Below are 21,470 nucleotides of genomic sequence, written 5' to 3'. Positions count from 1 at the left end.
CCTCAAACTTTCACTGATGTGTTCTACTAATATTGCTGCATTCTCTCAATCCTTATGTTAATGAAGGTGAACTTGTCCTTTAAAGGAGACCTCCGGATGATTTTCAAATTTTTACATTTGAACATATATAAATTAGTTATACTGGGTACAGAGTTTCAGGATCTATAATGATTGGGATGAAAAATAAGAATGTTTTCGAAGTTTATAACAAATTGCAATGAACAAGGATGATGACATGGCAGCCTCACCATAAGAATGCATGAGATGTGGCTCAAGGAAGCAGCACAAAAGAAGAAGGCATGCATAGATTACACACAGGTGAGCTTGCAAGCATGCGGTATTGTAATGGAATGACACTGCTACATTTCTGAGATATGTGAGGCTCCTATGTCATCATCTTTGTTCAGTGTAATTTGTTTAAGGTTTTTGAAAGTACTGTTTCTCTGCTCAAGAACCACAATAAATTCTACAAATCTATACATGAAGCTGTTGATTTATGTACTACATGATGTGAAATTATGAAATGCCCCTTTAACGTTCCTTGAAGCGTTTAGCCAGTCTGAATAACGAACATAATGATTGCGACTATTTTGCTCGGCAGATGGCGCTGCAGCGACTAGTAAGTATTCGATGATTGATTAGTATGCAGCAGCGAGCATTCAGTTTGACGACACGCGTGTGATGCAGGGTTTTGTCAGCTGAATCAGGGAGCAACTAAACACACGTAGCTGCACCATGGATCTTAATTCCATCAAGAAAGTTACACTCATTGAATTCCAATTCTTACTGTGTGTCTACATTTAGAATGGGAAATTCATGTCTTCTTTCGTAAGCAAACATTAAGAAGCATCCTGTTCATATTCTGCACTCACTGAACTATTAGTTCTCATTGGTTGATTACCCTTTTGTTGTATTCGTTCTGGTTACCCTAAAACTATTGCTCTTATTGATTGGTAACTCGTTTACTCTTTCTTCTGCCGCTGCTATTCTCTTTCTCTTTGCTCGCCTACTCTATCAATTTCTTTTCAATGTACCCAAATCCCTTCCTAGATATTGTTACAAATTATGATTTGTTTTACATTCCATGTATGATTGTTCTCTCTCGTTCCCCTCCTCCTCCTCCTCCTCCTCCTCCCTCATCCTATCTCTCTATTTCTGCCTCTCTTTCCCCGTCTTCTGTCCAGTAGGGTAGAATGCACTCAAAGTTCATGTTTGTCTGTTTGCATTTATTCTGCTTCGCAAGTCAAAAACAACACAACAAAATTACATTGTTGTAAAATAATCAAACAGAGCATAACAAAATTACAATCTCATGTAATACTGCATCATAATTATCATAAAACTTTGCCATAGTAGGCCTATATTATGATGTACCATAAAAGAAAGAACATTTGATTTAACAGGGAAGGAAAGAGGAAATATTCAGCATTTCAATAAGCATGATTATGAATAATTATGTGAATACATTCTCTCTCTTTATAAGTATATTCAATTTCAATTTCAATTTATTTGTGCAACTTTTTTTTTCCCAAGAATACAACTTACAAGTGAAAATGCAAGAACACCGATCTTCGTTAAATAACATTTTCTAAGAAAGATCAAGTGTTCAAACAAAGTGAAATGAATCAGTAAGCATCGACATGAAAACTATTCACAAGGAATCACTCGCAGAAATGGTGGGGGCGGCGAAAAGGTACAAGTGCAGGGCAAGAGTCACGACTAGCCAGGCTTGATTTCACTTGATTTCCCTTGATTTCACTTGATGAAAAATGTGTATACTTCAAGATTCCATAAACTAACATAATGGAACACATCTGTTCTGGCTCGAGGTAGCATACACTCAACAACAACAAAAGTAAACACTTTTTCAAGTTCATATTTCTCATAGAATATTTGACTAAGAGTTAATGTATTATAATTATACTACATGAAAGGTAATTTTACTGGTTATCAACCTGGTAGGTCAATAAAAAGGGAAACTTTACGCATGAGTGAACACCTTTGTTTTCCTCTTCAAATAATACATTGATTTTCATTAAAAACTTCTATGAAAGATACCAACTTGAAAAGTGTCTACCTTGGTTTTTTTTTGTGTGTTTTTTTGCTGAGTGTATTTTTGGTATACTAACTTCAAATGTTGATGTGTTCGAAAAGCATTGATAACATCTAGTGTGCGAAATTTTAGTGGATGAAATTTATAAAATAAAGGATCAGTGTGGAATTCGAACAAATTTTCACAGCTTATTCCGAAGGTTCGTTAATACTTAAATGAAATAAGGTTCGTTATTTCGCAGGTTCATTAACCAGAAAATGAAATAAGGTTTGTTAATCGGAAAGCGAAAAGAAGTGAGTACTATACAACGAATCTTTGGAATTAGGGACTTTATTTGATGTTGTTGGTGGGGGTTTTTTAACGGACAATCGGAATATTCAAAGCGAACCTGTAGCCCTGTATAATGCAGCCAAACACACTACTATACGTTTCACCTACCACAGATTGTAATCAGATCAGGTAGAAAAGTATGACATTCCTCACAGTAAATACGAGATTTTTAAACCATCCAGAGTTTCATGTAGCTTTATATTGTTACAGAGCCTCTGGAACCACGCACAAAAATTCATCTCAGATTATATTTCAAACTGGGCACTTTGTTTTAGTCTCGACTATGATGTATATCTGAATTAAAACACTGGAAAATAAACCGTATTGAAGCAGCGACGTTTCGCCAATTATTGATTGGCATCCTCGGGCGAATGAAGATCCCGTTGAAGGAACAGCCATTAAACTGAACGAAATTTGTAGAGTCTGCAAACAGTGGACCTTGCCCAACCAGCTCAAGACGTCCTGGGATCATCTGACTGGCCTAGTCCCACGCGTACGCCAAGTTGTAGCTGTGGCCTCCTTTCATGTTGAGTACACTCCCTCCACTCGTTCCCAGATAGCCTCTTTTAATGTCACGTTCAAATAAGCTGGATTCCTTGTCCATTATTCATCAGTATCAAACAAATGTTTGCACTAATGTTTCCAAATACTTTATCTTACATATACATTCGAAATTCATCTACAGAATATAACCTCTTCCGTTTGTGCTGTGTTACATTTAGCGTCTTAACAATGACACCAGTGGATCCGACCACGCGACATGTTGGCCCGTTATGTATCATACTTGCAGCCTGTTCGCACACTGAACAGTAAGTCAGTGTTGTCTCAGTGCCATTAATGAAAGAGCGCCCCCTATTGGCATGTCCCCTCCGGATCCATGATTGAATAAGTACCTTACTTGCACGAACGATTTCTATTACGCTGTTATTTTTATTTTATTTATTTTTTTTTTTAGGTATAATTGCTTTGTATTCAATGCAGCATATATCAAAACTGAGACAAATATGAAAAACTATTATATTGTTAACTATGAAAGTTACAAAGTACTGGGAATTAATGGACGATGTACGTCAGTGAAACATATTTACAGTGCTAGTTTTTATCCTGAGATCGATTTAACCCTTCAAAAAAAGAAGCAAATGTTTGAAAGGGGCATACCAGATGATTTTCATAATTTCACATCATGTAGTTCATAAATCCACAGCTTCATGCATACATTTGTGGAATTTACTGTGGTTCTTGAGCAGAGAAATAATATATATATATATAAAACTAAAACAAATTACACTGAACGGTGATGATGACATAGGAGGCTCACATATTTCCGTAATGTAGCAAAGCAATCCCATTACAATACCGCTTGCTTGCAAGTTCACCTGTGTATAATGTATACATGCCTTCCTCTTTTGTTCTGTTTCCTTGAGCCCCAACTCATGCATTCTCATGGTGAGGCTGCCATGTCATCATCCTTGTTCATTACAATTTGTTATAAATTTCGAAAACATTCTTACTATACATTCTTAAACTCTGTACTCAATTTAACTGATTTGTTATAGTTGTTCAAATGTAAAAATCTGAAAATCATCCGGAGGTCTCCATTTAAGATCATCCTCACATTTATTTTCAGCTTTAAGTAGCTCAAACTGCTGTAAGTATAACTGCTCAAATGCGTTTTCTCCTTAAAAAAAAAAAAAAAAAGTTGGAGAGGTTTGCCACAGAAATGATATAAAGTGCTATGTACATTGTATTAGGCTAATGATAAACATTAATGAGACGCTCTCTGTTTACTCATTCTCTGCTATATTGTAGTAGACGTTTGCCTTCATTGTACGTATCTTCAAACAGACATTCTTTATTTCTAAGGCTTTTCTCTGGCGATATTTCTTTATACCCTTATTTTATCACCCCTCCCTCCTCTTTTTCACACAGACAGACAGACACACACACACACACACACTTTCTTTCTTATGCATTTGTCTATTTATCTTGCAGTTTGCCGAGATGAAGGAAAGAAAGAAAACATTGGACATATTTTATTAGTGATGAACAGCAAAATGCAGACAAATCTTAAGCCATAGTCAGAAGTGAAGGGGTCATCATGGTTGCTCAAAACCTGACGGAAAAGTTATGCTTGTTCTTAACTTGTACGTCGTAATCCACTTTGCTCTATGAAACCTTTCAGGGGGTTTTCTCTACTTTTCCCTGTTTAGGTATTTTCATTGTATTTTACTTATTTATTGACTTATTTTTCAAATTTTCACTTGTTGCGCAACTTCCCAGACACGGAGAAAAGGCGCTGCCTGTAAACGTGCGGAATGCCTTTATACCCAAAAGTAGTTCGGACGAAGCAATTTTTCAAGTCTCCTTCCACTTGGAGGGGTTTTACTCCAAAATCTTTTCAACAATGCACGTGTTTTTTGGTCTAATTTCCCCCGTGTATTACGCACGTGGGTGGAAAGACCGGCATGTTTGCATCAAGTCAGATTTGCGTAGACCACGAGAGTCCGTTCTTCTTCTTCTTCTTCTTCTTCTTCTTCTTTTTCTTTTTATTTATTGTTCTTCATGACGCATCCTTTCACCGGGGGGAAAACATAAGACGACGATTCCGCCAAAATAGAAAAAAAAAAATGAAAAGAAAAAAATCTTAAAAAATGGCATTTAGGTTTAGGTATTGCCATTTAGACTTCACAAAAGTAAAAAAAAAAAAATAAGAAGGATAAGAATAAGTTCGAGGAACAAGGCAATTTGTCAACATGCTGACATTGTGTAAGGCTACCTCCAGAACATAATGAAAGAACGAACGTCAATACACATTTCTTACCAAAAAACTTATAAAAAAGGGGCAAAGAAAAAGAAGAGAAGGCATGAATTAATGAATTATATACAACATATATATATATATATATATATATATATATATATATATATACATATATATCTGTGCGTGTGTGTGTGTGTGTGTGTGTGTGTGCATGATTATAGTGAAAGAAATTAGACTTTGGGAAAGGAACAATCTCTCGCACTATACATATATAAATATATATATATATATATATATATATATATATATATATATATATATATATATATATACATGTGTTTGTCTGTATGTCTGTCTGTCTGTCTAATCCCTCGACATATTTCATCTGCATACTCAAAATCACACACGCACACAAACAGGCATTCGATTGAGTAAACGGACATATTATTCAGAGCACTGAAGTCAATCATGTGTTTTCAGGCAAGCACCGTCGCTTGCACTTCATCGTTTTATTTTTTTTTTTCGTCGCTATTTTCTCTTCACCAATACTCACAAAGAATGTAGATGAATTTTTTTTTAATCTCTTCTCCTCTCCACCCTACCGACATCACCCTGGAATGTCAAAAATAACTTAATAAATAGTACTTTTGTTGTTCATAGATTCATAAATAATATTCTTTTCACTGATACTCCACAAACTCCGCTCAGCTCAGACTATCTCTTACAGTACTAATTAAATAACTTACATTTGACAGTGACATTTAAAAACGCTATAATTCCATAATACACGTACACTTTGTACAAGTATCAAAAGTCCAGAGGCTAAATCGATCATACGAAGTACCTCACTTGAAACGAAAATGCCGATGTTCAAGTCACATTGAAAACTTATCGTCATAAATATAAAATATATAATATTCATATATATTTTGTATATAAAACACGCCGCTGAATTTCACGGCAGCACACACACAGTACGACTGGACCACTTACTTTGAAGAAGAAAATAAAAACTTTCATACGATCACGACGGAAACATGTACAATAGAATATAATAATGTTTAGCCTCAGACTGATTGGGGCACACGTCAGATGTCCAAATGGAAGGACTTATCACTGTTTCTTTTAGGGGCGGGAATTTCGCATACGATTATCATGTGTTGTCGACTTCGATTACTTTTCATACACAAAAAGAGAATACCATTCGTGGTGAAAACTGTCGCAAGGTTTCTTGAGGAAAATAATCTTGAATACCATCATATGTTTCATATTTCTCTCTTATTATCTTTTCAATTACGTCTTCGAATTTCGCTTGAATGGTATTACGTCCCCTTCTCTTCAGCCCACAACACACTGGAGAGGAACATGTTTAAGCGAGCCGTGCCGTTCATAATTTTTGTTTTCCCTCGGGTCCAAGTCTCAATAGATGGCATTGCTTTAATCAAATTTGGCACTGGATACTTTGATAAGATAGTAATTGAGAGGGACTGACAGAAGAAAGCCTATAAAGAGATGATGAAATAGAGAAAAAGAGAGCAAATGATCACATCCTTTGACAGGTTTGAACCAAGGGCTAATTCTTATCTGTTAGATTCACTCACTTGACTACTCCTCTTTTTGGTTTGCTTTCACTTAGATTTCAATTCAAACTTCGCACTTTATTTTCATTTTTTGTCAACAGATTTGATGATTATTATTCTTCTTTTGCTCTATCAATAATGACGACTACCCCCGAGCCTTCTCGTGGCTCCATCTTCAACATACACTATAGAAGATATTTCTAAACACATAATATTCTACAAAACGAAAAAAAAAAAGATAGAAAAATAAACATTTTAAAAGAGTCGACATACTTCTTAGGGCACTGTTCGGATAAGTGCATAGATTAATAATCCATTATTTGACATAGATGATAAGCTTGTAGAGTCTACAATAGTCAATAAGCGTACATTGATCACATCTGACACATATCAAATCGATTTAGTACACACATGTTTTCTCGAAAATGGAAACACAAAAACAAAACAAAAAAGATGAAAAATGGACAACCAATTAACAACGGGCCTGCCCGCTGTCTGGCTATTCTCGTAGAGGGCGCTTCGACGCGCATAGTGAATCTATTAATAGTATTATCTACTCAATCACCTTCAGCACTAGTGCCTAGGAGACGAAAAGCGATGACAACGCATTTGCTTATGCGACGAAACAGGGTCGACAGTTGCAGGAGCGGCTATCAACAACGACATGAATACTATTACAAAAGACCGTCTTTGGTATAATCGCAGACTACCACTTACTTAGATAACGAAATAAGTTAAGAAAAGGCAAGATATTTGACAAGCTTCTTGAGACTTCAAACTCTGCTTAATATGCCACTTCAGAGTTCGAATCTGGTCCCTTCGGTTCAAAATGTAGATAAAGAAAGAATGGTGGCATAAAACATGCCTAATTCAAGAACCTGATTAAGGGTTGAATAAGAACTACGGGCACTGAATTGACACTATGAAAACTCGTTTGCGACCACCGAGTGTTAACAACTTGTTGATACACTCGTCAATAAATAGATAGAAATGAACTGAGAATAACTTAATTCAAGGTGTTCACATGAATACCAGCGCACTGGTGCAAATAACAATGCAAAAGGCTCGATAAATTAGCTGAATATATTCGGCTGTTTCAAAATATAAATTATCTAAAAACCCATATTCTTAAAGTCTGTAAGTGGTATTGGCCCAACTTCGCCTTGACTTGCTTGTGTCCTTTGCTTGTTTGGTTTTTTTTTTTTTCAATGATTACAACGCATGTATTGACATTCAACAAAACGAACACTATACATTTATTGCATGGAATCCTCCGACAAAGTGTATACACATAAGCTCCAAATCGCAGAGTCATCCAGAATATTGTTACATAAAATTCAATTAGCAAAGCGCTTTTCACACAATAGCGCCCCCCCCCCCCATATTTTCATATCACACCACTTATTAATTCTTTATTTTTTTTTTCAAATCTAATAGAGCTGTTTTCTTAAATGCCAGTTAGCACGCACACGTCCTGTTGTAATGACAACTTATGAATTATAACAAGCTATACATAGACATAGCACCCGTTTGCTTTTCAAGCACGTACATTTATGTGGCGATTCGCCATACCAGAAATAAATAGCAGAGTAATAAATACATGTGCATCAGTTAAAACAATGGTGTAATAAACAATAACTCGAATAAATGCACCAAGAAGAGACTACGTTTCTTGCCGAATGTGGCTACGTACACAGGAAAAGAGTCCACACGGACAACATTCAAATGTGAAAGTATTCTTTTTTTTTCCTATTTTTGCTTAATAAGACTTTCGAAATAAATTATTTTTAAAGCATGATTACATAACTATGTGCTAATCAAATACAAGAACACATATCCTCGTTTTACCTAATGGATGCAGTAGCGTCACTGTTGCTGTGTCTGCTCGCTTGCATTCGCGCGTCGGGGTGTAGAACCTCGTTGCTATATCTGTAGATTTCGTACAGGACACATAGATCCCTTATATTCCTGAAATGTTCGTCGCTCTGGTTGCGAAATGACTGGGCCAGGTTGCCGATAGCCGGGGTCTGGTTCACGCCTCGGGTATAGCCCTTGCGTTCCTTCTGAAAGTTGGAGAAAATGAGACGGGAAGAAAAAAATGGAAATGTTATCAATTTATCATCAACTGCGGTGTTAGGGCCTTAACACACGAAAAGTTTAATTTACCACTGGCGATGAATTATTGTCCTGGGTTTATCATGACTTTAGTTTGCAGCAGCTGATACAAGATTGTCAAATTTCCTAACTGGACTGGACTGAGCCTCGTCAGTCCTTCTGTAAGTAGAAAGGCCGCTGTAAACTATCAAGGTATTCCCCAAAACCAAATTTTAAAATTATGTGCATTGAGAGACCGTGATAGGCGAGGCGGTATCATAATGCTGATCATGAGGATGATAACAAAATTATTCATTCACAGAGCGTGAGGGCGCACTTACAAGGTCTCTGATCTTTTGCGTCGCCGTAGAGATGTGGTCTTTGATGTGCTTGAAGGTAGCGTCCCTGGCGTGCTGGTCCAGGAACCCGTCGGCGCCCATGTACATCGCTTCGTCGGAGATGACGAACTCCATGGCGCTGTAGTAAATGCCCAGGTTGGCCTCGTGCGTCTCCATCAAGTCCTCCTCGGAGTGGCTCAACCTCGTCGACGGCAGCTCCAGCTCCGTCACCTCGGGCATGCCCACAATTTTGAACGTGCGAGGGTCGACTTCCGTTTCGACACCGAAGCGCTGATTTTTCTGCGGGGGGGGGGGGGGCAAAGTAGTATAAAAAAATAGAGAGACTCTTGTCAACGAATGAGCATCAATACCTAAGGGCTATATATCAATCATAATCGTGTGCTTTTTCGATTCGAGCGGGTTCCTTAACCGAGCTTATTTTTCATGATCGATACTACTCTCCCTTTCACGTCAAATTTCGCCATGGTCAACTAAAATGCCACCGCTTCTCCTGCACTGTTCGAAGCACACATTTCAAAAGTACATGTTTCATCATGATGGCACGGGTGGCCAGTTACGTGGCCAGGGGGCGACCCTCGATAGTTGGTTCCTTCCCCGAGTCCAACCCCCCCCCCCCCCCCCCCCTCCGCCCCCTCTCAACACAACAGTCTATATAATCGATCCCTGTTCGCGTTCGAAGAAATATTAAGGTCACGGAAGAGAAAAATCCAAAGAACGCCGGAACATTGCCGTGGTATGTCATTGTTAGCCTTTTTCTATTGTCGGCGACGGAGCATGAATTAATTACCCTTTTATCAGTCCCCCTGACTTATATGGAAGAGAGAATGAGAAAGAATGCAGGGTTGTAATGGGCCACCCTGTAACACCCGGCCAAATACTAATCAATATATCGAATCTGTCGCGCCTGATCCGTGAATTCCCCCTCCCTTTGTATGTTGCTCTTCACCAAATCCGCGCCTGGGCGAAAACGATGCGATCCTCCTATACTGCCCTTTCTCCCTGCTACAATATGTGGAAATATTCGTAAGGGATTTGTTCCAAGCCCTCAAAGTATTGTTCAGAGTGCAATACCCATTATCATTATCTCTTTTTAGACGTTGCATATAATTGTTGTACATTCATCACTGGTGGGAGCAACATGATAAAGAGCACTGCCATTTCTTCTTCAATTCGTAACGTCGAAAATGGCAATTATGTAAGGATAGAAACATGCAATCATCACATTGATACTAAGACAACAGCTAGCATGATGATAGTGATGATTACCACCCGAGGGAATTAGTTAACTTTTTTTTAAACGAAAATACAATTTATTGAAACATGGTCAATAGTCAGCATGCTGAGTGTAACCAGATGATTGAATAAGAGCTGGACTTGACAAAAATATAGTTTTGATAAATGTCCTTCCTCTCTTTGCTCTCCCCTGTCTCTTTACAGTAGCAAAGGAGAAATGGCGCATGATGTATTTGTGAGTGAGCCAGGTTTATACATAAGCTAACTCCCACGGCTTGTTTGCAGGATTTATGACGTCAGTATCTCGATCAGAGCTGTAGAGAGGCCTGAGTATTCTATTTGTTTAACACTCTTAACACTCTGCAGGAAATGACATGCTTAGGACTGGGTGATGTCTTTTACTAGTTTCTACAGCATGATGAGTGTCACTGCGGGCAAAGTAGTAACAGTTTTGATGACAAGTGGGGAAAAGTATGCGAACAGAGGAAATGAATTGGCTTGTGCAATGAAAGTGTTCATCTAGATGCACGTTGAACTGGATTCTATTGGCCAAGATGAGTGCACGGGCACAAGCGGTTGTGACATTAGTTCGCGCCACTCTCGATCGATAACCTTCTTTAGTGATAATAATATCATCACCGCAAAATTTCCCCACTTCAACTTTGATCGCATGCTGGGTATGGGCGCAGATTCTTCTACCAACGACAGAGTGGTTATACAAATGACATCAGTGATCAATACTCAGCTCTGGAATTTGGGATTGAAGAAAGCGAGGAAGGGGTGAGAAAGGGACCCCCTCCCCTCCGTCAACTCTTACAATACTTCTTCTAACTTACTACCTAAGCTAAGCTCTTTTCTACAAAATAGAAAGCGCTATCAACATCAAATCGAATCGAATCAAATCAAATCAAACATTGCAGAGGTACTTACAAATTCTATATAAACGTGCCTCGCGTTATGGGCTAATGATAGAGTGGCGTCTGTAAGGAACTGGTGGAGTTGTTCTGTCGAAGCTGCAGGTGTTTCGATATATTCCAATGGTGCGCTCGTTGGTGCAGCGAGCGAGAGGTATGATCTGCCCAGTAACGTCAGGCCTAAGAAAGCTGTGGACGTAACGGACAAAATAAAAGTTAAATAGTGAAATTCGGCCGTTTTATTGAAAGCGAGAATACTTTTACTACTTGTAGAAGAGATTATTTTGTTAGTCGAATTCAAGAATGTGCTCCGGCTAAGTGTCCTCGTTTGAAGGGATACATGTTTTTAGTTTGCATGTAAAAACAAAACATACGACTATACGACTACGCTTCAATCGAAAGAAATGAAAGGAGCGTTCGGAACATAGTTTCAGTTGTTGGAAGCATTCACCACGCGGAAGTGTCATAACGATGGAACACGTGGTATGAGATGGGGAAAGAGAACAAAAAAAAAAAATCAATAGCGCAGGAATGCAGGCGATTTGGCAAGTCTCCAAAGAGCGTGCAAAAATGCCCTGGCAGCCCCACGTTACGATTGTTTACATTGATCTCGTGAGTACCTTGGCTGCCAGTTCAAATGAGATATCGAGATTTCCACAATTAATTCGCAATAAACCGTGGAAAATCCTGAGAAGTGCAGATAATGCAACCGGTTCCGACGGCCAGATGTGGCTATTGGGTATCAACATAATATACAAAGTGGAGGAATCCCAAATTTAAATTTTATGACGTCGCAGAGCTCACTGAAACACGTGTGACTTACAGCTAGCTTAGAGCATTCGCGAGGAAAACGATAAATGTATACAATGTACCGATCATCCAATTTGCTAAACAAGCACAGATACAGCATCGTAAACACCGTAGCCAGCAAGAGTGATGGGTGATCATTTCTTAAATAACCGTCACACATGGAATAGCTTGTACACAAAACCTTTGCATTAAGTGCATTGTTACAATGATGAGTACAAGATTCGTGATTATCAAATAGAAACACCTCAGTTGTCTCAAAGAGCGCTGCAATTAAGACAAAAACACCACAGTTGTAAGGCTTACCGCGTGTTATCGCAAGCACGATGGGATGCGATGAGATGTGTCCACTCCTCATGATGTCCAATGTATATAATCTCAAATATCCGAATAAAGTGAAGTAAGCTGTCACTCGCGGGAACAAGCCTGTGAAAAATCGTGTGATAGGAACGAGAAAATGTTCTGATGACACGTGTTGTTTCAATTCGTGATATCGCTGTGATTGCCTTCAACATGGAGCTTCGGCTGTTTTTATCGGCGAGCTCCGTCAGGTGGGCGTGGAAAATTATGATTCATCAATGCACATGCAGACCGCCGTACGAGAGAGCGAGCGAGGGCAGATACGTCAGCCAGACCATGACGTCATAAAAAGTTTTAGACCAATAGAATGCTTGCACTCGGTTACAACCGGATAGGTTCAGTGATGGCACAGAGTCATGCATATTCATTACTTGTAAAACACGCCCACCACCAGCCCACGTGTGTCGCGAAGCACTGCGGTGTACAACAAAGTTGTGTTGATTCGCGAACGAGCGTTCGCTTGTACACGGTAACCAAGCTGTTCAGACGAGTCGACCGAGGAAAAATAGTCGTCGCCTCGACCGTGAACATTGTGTTACCCGGTAGTGATACCAAAATACACCGCTTTGCCAGGGGAAGTGCTATTATGCTCACTCTGTTCAACCGGCTAGACGTCAAAAAGTGGTGGATAGGATATCCGATTTCTGGCTTATCCAAACAAGGAGCAGGAGGAGAGTAAAGAATGCCTCACCAACATTATACCGCGATAATAATGTCTACATTGAGAGATTCTGATTTATTTCCTTGGTTTCTGTTGCTGCGATGAACACGGGTACGTGCGGAATCGGAACTAATGGTCAGACTATTTCTCGCAATTTCTGTCTGTCTTTCTCTCTCTCTCTCTCTCTCTCTCTGTCGCTCAAAAAGAAAAAAAAAATGATCACGGACTTGTCTGAGTACTGTCTGTTGAAGTCGAGGTTGATCCAGCAGGAATGCGTGGGCGTCGAAATGAGTGGGACAGCGTCGGGGAGCCGCGAAGGAGAAAGTCAGACAGAGTCAGTCTTCACCTCACAGCCTTTGACGGCGGTCGCTCGATCTCAACACGTCCCGTGTCCATTCGATACCAGTCAGTCAGTTGATAACACGCCTCGTATAGCCACCAATCTGATTCATGCTTGTCCTTCCGAGTACGTGTGCATCTGAATGCGTTTAATCTGTCTTTGTATAATTACGTGAATGATACTTACTACTGCGTACGTTTTCACTAGATTCAGTGTGATTTGTTCAGAAAACCGTTTAGGCCTCCCATGCCATATTCGCGTGAAAATGCTTACCATCCAAACCTAGACTGTTTACAAATGTTTTAAATATGTCTTGTAGTAGATTTAGTGCACTAACTGAAGACAGATCCCTGCGTACATTAATTTTTCAACAACTTATCTCTTCGTTCGAGTGCCCAGTATGATCATTCATATACAAAGTAGGCCTATGAGTAAAATTACTTTTCATTTCAGCGCCGCTTGTCGGCACACTCATGAGGTAGTATTTAGACCTACTTTGTATTGTTTACTATTGGGAGCAGTGATTACAAAAAAAAAAAAATGTCCGAGTTATCACATGTGATGCACTGATGTGCAGGTTAGTTGTATCACAAAACATCCTACCATATAAAAAATTGCAATAAAACCTAAAATATAAAGGAGATTTTTCTCAATAAACCATAATTGTAGACGGTTTATTCTAGAAACAATTTCATTACAACTACTATTCACATTTTGTATATTTAACAATATTTCACATTGATCATACTGATTAACATTTCTATATTGGTTGTTTCTATCCCTAACTCACATTTTATAACTATTTTGAGGCACTAAAGCTAGGTTTTGTTTCATCGGCAAATGATAATCAATGCCTATGAATATACACGTAGGCTCCGCTTTGATGGGGGGGGGGGGGCATTTGCCAAGCGGATGCTGTCACCATAAATGAAAGTTGATGTGGTGATCAATCAATTATACTGGGTTGAATCGTAGTTTCGAGTCCGAGATGATTCCTACTGCAGCGGGGATTTCAGAACGAAGATATTTACGGTTTCAATATCTGTGCACACAATCTCGATTCGTACTATAATATTTATGTGTGAATGTGTGTGTGTGTATGTCTGTTATACTGAACGCACTGTAGTGTGTAAGTATAGATATAGCGCTATATAAGAAATAAGCCTATATATGTGTGTGCTTGTATATATATATATATATATATATATATATATATATATATATGTGTGTGTGTGTGTGTGTGTGTGTGTGTGTATGTATATAATTATAATATTATGCACACTGTACATAAAACGCGGATACAATGTTACCACATGGTGCAATGATAATGAAGTTGATGCAATTTTGTAATTTCGATACAATCTATTTAATGTACAAAAAGAGCTGATTTGTATGAGATCATGTTTGTTTTCTTTTGAAAAAAAAATAATCTCGTGGGAGTCGAAGTCAATTTCTGAGATTGTATCTGTCAGCTTGATTCAGTGTAGTTACAGTCTTCGATCAACCAATTTGTCAGTGTATATAGAATATATGTCAGTGTATATAGAATATATGTCAGTGTATATAGAATATATGTCAGTGTATGTAGAATTGCTGCTGTCCACAATAGTCATGGACGTGACAGTATATGACCTCGCATTCGATATCCAGACTTCCATAGAGGTCGATACGGTGTGTGTATGTTTGTATATAGTGGTTTCCGTGTGAACGTTGAAAGTATAGCGACTAAACATGAAAGGACGGAGGTCTATTTGTAGCACTATAAACACGGTTTGCAAACGTTCATGAAGAGTTCATTCATCCTGTCGATGTAATTGTTGCCACCAAACTTAGGCATGCTGATCAAATCAATGACAGGAACACACGATCAGATAAAACTGTGTCTTCAACAGTGGATAGTTCATTCATGCAGCTTTATGACCATGTCCGGACCGGGGCAAATGTAATCACGTTTAGGCATACATGTTGCTCAAATAGAATAAACAGACGAAAAATAAACAAACAGATAAACAGCCAAGTAACAAAATTGTGTCTTTGGACAAATGTTCCTTCTCTCATAATCATATTTGTATCTAATGGTGAAACAAGGTGTCACAAGACATAATTCAACAGATGTGTTCTAGTATAAAAGTAAAAATGTATTATTGTTGGACATTATCCTCGTCATAAAACTTTGAGTATGATAGGACTAATCCATGCTTCTAATTTGCCTTTTCTTTCTTATTTCTGGAAAATTAGGCTGTTCTTGAGCTGGTACAGGCTGACTTGACTTTGGATTACCGAAACCTGACGTAATTATTGTCTCATTGATATTTCATTCAGTCGAATAGATCTTTCATAAACGTTACGAGAACGTTGAGTAACGAAACTTTAAAAAATCAAGGTATACATTAACCAGACCTGTGGAGAAAAAGAAAAATCGATGATAAGCGATCCGCTTTATTCTTGAAATGCTTCACTGGAAGAATTACGTCATTTTGATATACGGACACGTGTGAACAGGCGAGCCAAGTACTGAGTCCAAAGCATTTTGTAACGAAGTGTCGAAATTACAAAACGTGAAAGCGTGAGGGCGTTCTGCAGGTGCCATATTCGGAGATGTGCCTCCAATGTCGAACGATCTACGACCAAGGAGGTACTAGTATACCAGTCTCTCCATTACCCCCTTTGTACGACCATGGAGCTTCAATGGAGTGCGATGTCACTTGTTCCCTTCTGATAACAGCCCGAGTTCAGCTCTATTCAACGACTGAGTAAGAGGATACCTCAAGTAATAAAAGAAAAGCCTATCAATTTCATACCTGAATTTGTGCAATCAATTGTTGTCCCCCTATGTATAGGAAGAGTACTGTATTGGCAGTTAATCAAGGAGTTAGGTACATGTATCAGACAAATCGCATCCTTTTTCTTTTCTTTTCTTTTTTGTACGCTTTGTCAAATCGGATTTTCAGCGATACAACGTAAATGTGTATTCCCGGATGTGCACGTATATTATACTCTTCGTTGTACTAATGCACCATCGCGTGTAAGTATGTATAGTATGTGTCTGTGTGTCATTCATAAGCCGTAAGGATGACCAAATACATGTGTCTCGGCTGCTAGTTGGATTGTTTGCTGTAAAATGCATCCAAGCTATTTAACCCCCTCAATCTCACCGGTGGGTTGGGCAGAAAGTAACTCAATTGTCACAGCCGATTTTTTGGTTTTTGATAAAGTGATACGTGTATCATACCCCTTATTAATTACATCCTTTTTTGATGATTGGATCTATCTACGTAGATTCATATGGGACCAAACATAGCATTGCTTTACAGGTATGATGTTTATGATGTTAAAAACAAATGCTGATGGAGAAAATGTGATTTACCATGACGTCTTCCATGATGTAGGGCACCACGCTCAATGTCGGGCGATGGGTTTTCATTGATATAGCATGTGCAAAGTGCTATCGGTATCGATCTCATAGACCACTGTGTAAATTGAGTCCATAATAAGCCAGTGTACACTGATCGTCTGTGCTGCATTTTACTACTATACGTAAACATTTTTATTTTAACGATTGAATTGTTCTTTTCCTGAAAGATTCGTTGAAGGGATTAAAAAAATCAAATATATACTATTTTCTGTTTCGAGCCACTATAAAGAAATTTTAGATTCACCGTGGACAAAAATGGCAATCCTTTTTTAATTCAGAATATGCTGCTATTCCTGTCACCTCGAATTCCATAATTTCAACTCGAGTACCGTCAATTGGTTCATCACATATTTTTTAAACTAAACTTTTATGAGATGTATATGCACTCTTACAACTTCATGATAATATGTTGTCACAATGGTTCAGTGTTTGTCCAAACGTCTTCCATTATAATGTTCCTATATATCATAAGGTGGTATATAGCTTGACAGCTATTGGCACAATAGCAACGATTTTTTAAGGCTAACAGACAAAAAAAAAAAGAAAGAAAGTGGGAAAAGGGGAGTAATCTTGATGTCTTCAACTGATATATCAAGCGCAGATAATATGTAAGCGAGAGACAGCGAGAACAAGAATACATAACACTGATTAGTATGTTTGTTTCACTGTTCTCCATGGTCAGGGAAAGAGTACAGTTAAACTCGCCTAAGTCGACATCGCATATGTCGAATAATCGCGCAAGTCGATAATTTTAAAAAGTCCCGATTTTTCCCCATTGACTTACGTGTATTAATTCACTCATAAGTCGAATTTTTTAAGTCGAATAATCGCTTAAGTCGATGAAATTCCAAGAACACTTTCACGGAAAAACCATTGAATTCACTGTGCCTAAGTCGAATAAGATTTTATTGTGTAATAAATCACTGTCAAAATCACGAGACGCCAGTTTTTGTTTACATACAGTATATACCAAAAGAAACTGCGTAAATAAACATTAACGTTTCATTAACGCAAGCGGTTTCACCTGAATCGTTAGTAACGCAAACTAACGATCGGGAAAATTAACGTTTGTAGCAACGATGAGTAACGATCCCTAGCGCAAATTAACGATGTTTCGTTAACATTAACGATAGGTAACGCAAGAACTCACGCGAGATTTTGGTTTTGTAACGAGACCTGGTGAAAGGACGACGTAGCCCCTGCCGAGTGTAGCGATCTATGCCTTATATTTAGCGGAGTCTTTTCGCGAATCGAATCACGATTTCGCGAATGGTTAATTTGCGACCGGGGTCACCAAAAACGCACGCCGGGCCACCAAAAAAGCCAAATGTTTGCCTTCAGTTTTGGAAATGAAGCGGTAACAATCGGTTCCATAAGATGCTGAATAAATGTCAGATGTTTGCTCTTTTAATTTTGGAAATGAATAACGGTAATATTCGATTCCGTATAATACTGAAATAAATGTCGGATGTTTGCTTATACTTTTGGAATGTCAGAGATTTGATTTTGCGTTCGGAAATGAATAAGGATTTAAAAAAAAGGATCCGGAAGATGCTGAAATAAATGTCGAATGTTTGCTTTGACGTTCGGATATGAAAAATAATGATATTCAACTCCATACAATAATAAAATAAATGCCGGATGTTTACTTTTACGTTCGAAAGTAAATAACAATTACATTCAGCTCCGGAAGATGCTAAAGTAAATGTCGAATTATCCCTTTGACGTTTGGAAATGAATAACAATAATAATCAACTTCGTACGATGATGAAATAAATGTCGGATGTTTACTTTTACGTTCGAAAGTAAATAACATTAAGATTCAGCTCCGGAAGATGCTAAAGTAAATGTCGAATTATCCCTTTGACGTTCGGAAATGAATAACAATAATAATCAACTTCGTACGACGATGAGATAAATGTCGGGTGTTTGCTTTTACTTTCGAAAGTAAATAGCAATAAAATTCGGCTCCAGAAGATGCTAGAATAAATGTCAGATGATTGTTTTTACGTTCGGAAGTGAATAGCAGTAATATTCTTCTCCATACGATGCTAAATAACTGTCGGATGTTTGCTTTTAAATTTCGAAATGAATAACAGTAACATTTAGCTGCGTTTAATGGTAAAGTTAATGTTTGATATTTCTTTAACGTTCGGAAATGAATAACAATAGTATTCAACTCCGTCCGATGATAAAATGAATGTCTTATGTTTGCTTTTATGTTCGAAAGTAAATAGCAATAACATTCAGCTCCGGAAGATGCTAAAATAAATGTTGAATGTTTGCTTTGGCGTTCGGAAATGAATAACTATAGTATTCATCTCAGTACGATGATGAAATAATTGCCGAAAGTTCGCTTTTACGTTCGAAAGTAAATAGCATGTAACATTCGACTCCTGAAGATGCCAAAATAAATGTCACATGATTCATTTCACTTTCGGAAGTGGACAGCAGTAACATTCGGCTCCTTACGATCATAAAATAAATGTCGGGTGTTTGCTTTTGAATTTGGAGATCGAATAACGGTAATATTCTGCTCCGTACGATGCTAAAATAAGTAACAGACTGTTTCTTTTACATTTGGAAATGATTAACGGTATCAATCGGCTCATTTAGATGATGAAATAAAAAGCGGATGTTTGCTTTCACGTTCGGAAATGAATAAGGATGATATTCAGCTCCGTAAGATCCTAGAATGAATGTCGGTTGCTTGTTTTTACATTTGAAAATGATTAACGGCAACATTCGGCTCCGGAAGGTGTTAAAATACTTGTAAATGGTGGATGATTGCTTTTACAATCAGAAATAAATAACGGTAACTTTCGGACCGAACGTAGGACCGATTTAGTTTTGCTTGTTTTGTTTTGTTTTGTTTTGTTTTTTTTTTTGTTCGGGCCACCAAAAAATAAAAATCAATCATTTTGGGGCCACCAAAATGAAAGTTATAGTGTGGAGCCCTGGCCTGCATCAATGTGGATAAAGTGTCTTGCTGAAGGGCAAATATCGGGCACACCGCTCCAGCTCTCGGCTCCAGAGTAGACAACATACATGTACATTATACATATGTACGTGTGGTGTAACTTTAAGTCGATTTTTTTCGACTTACGTACAAGTCGAAACTCGCCTAAGTCGATGTGCTTTGCTCAGTCCCGAGAAGATCGACTTATGCGAGTTTAACTGTAGTACATTTGTAGTGAGGAGAAAAACATATTAAACAAAAGTAATCTTTCTTCCCAATTGATAATAATCCACCGGTTTGGTGTATTTGAGTGTGTATCTAGAACATGGTTGAACTTTCTATTAATTTTTTTCTCCCGGACTACATGCAGTTTGTGTGATCTGATGACACGACAAATTAATGAGGTTTTATGATGTGCTCTGTAGGAAGTCATTAAGTTTAGACTTTAAGCATATTATTCATGAAGTGATTTATATGCCATGCTCGTTTCGCCAGTGGAAGAAAATTTATTTTCTCTGCTTCTGTATATACTTATATACATAAACTAAACGATCATTTGATGAATGGTAATGATATCGTGTTCACTCGATGACCCAAAATTATGGATAATAATACCACTGAAGCGTGGGAGAAATTGTGTTCTGTATTCAAGCGATGGATTATACGGGCACCGTTGTGCTTGTCATGTATTCCGAAATAAAAAGTATGCGGCTTTGGCGTAGTCAAAATCAAGAGGAACTTGTTGACTCTGATCTGACTCTTTTTCACGGATTTTGGAATTTTGCTTCGAGAGATTTTTTTTTTTCGATAACAGAGGGGTAATGGTAATGATGATGATAATGATGGTGGCGCTTCTGATGATGATCACGCTAATGACGATGAGCTTGACCTCCTAGCTCTTCATAGTAGACCTGATCACGATGTAGAGAACGTCGGTGCAGAAACTTTTATGGTGGCTAAACTTTGGATAAAGATGATGATGATGACGATGATGACGATGGTGACGATGATGATGACGATGATGGTGGTGATGATGATGATAATGACGGTGGTGATGATGGAGATGATGATGACGATGATGATGATCATGATCATGGAGATGATGATGGTGATGGTGGTGAGGATGCTACTACTTGAGATGGTGAAATAAACAGTTGCTGGGAATGAATGCGATTATCAATGCGATTATCATCTGCAAAGTTACGACATATGTGGCGATTGTTTTGTGACAATGATTATTGTGGAAGTGGGAGAGATATGGACAATGTGGTGACAAGTTGATGCTACGACGAAGGGATATTTACAACGACACTGGAAATGGTGAAACAGTGATGGTATAGTCAGCAGTGGTGATGACAAAATGGATGCCATTGTGGCGGAACAAGAGAGACAGGGTTAAAGGGGTGGCCAAGTTTTGGTTGAGATGGGGCTTCAGGTTTCTTACTTTTATGTGAGATAATCAGAAACCTCTTATGAAATATGAAAGAGCATACAATTTTAATGGGAATTCGACGATTGTTAGCTGATAAATTGGTTTGAAAGGGCTGAAATGTCCAAACGACAAAGAGATCTTAATAAAAGTTGGGACCCACATTTTATTAGGA

The 21,470-nt window shown here is 38.2% G+C and overlaps 1 protein-coding gene across 1 annotated transcript; it reads right to left on the bottom strand.

Annotated features, from left to right (window-relative positions):
- Positions 1-8,106: 8,106 nt before the first annotated feature.
- Positions 8,107-12,562, bottom strand: LOC140242134 (uncharacterized). The gene is made up of 4 exons (XM_072321895.1): positions 12,438-12,562; positions 11,341-11,513; positions 9,160-9,456; positions 8,107-8,787 (listed from the first exon to the last, which is right to left on the bottom strand). Exons 1-4 carry the CDS (start codon positions 12,487-12,489, stop codon positions 8,569-8,571), a joined length of 741 nt encoding a protein of 246 aa, XP_072177996.1. The 5' UTR covers positions 12,490-12,562; the 3' UTR covers positions 8,107-8,568.
- Between the last annotated feature and the right edge of the window lie 8,908 nt (positions 12,563-21,470).

The sequence above is a fragment of the Diadema setosum genome, chromosome 18, assembly GCF_964275005.1.
Source record: "Diadema setosum chromosome 18, eeDiaSeto1, whole genome shotgun sequence".
Lineage (NCBI taxonomy): Eukaryota > Metazoa > Echinodermata > Echinoidea > Diadematoida > Diadematidae > Diadema > Diadema setosum.
This window is presented reverse-complemented; position numbering and strand designations above follow the sequence as displayed.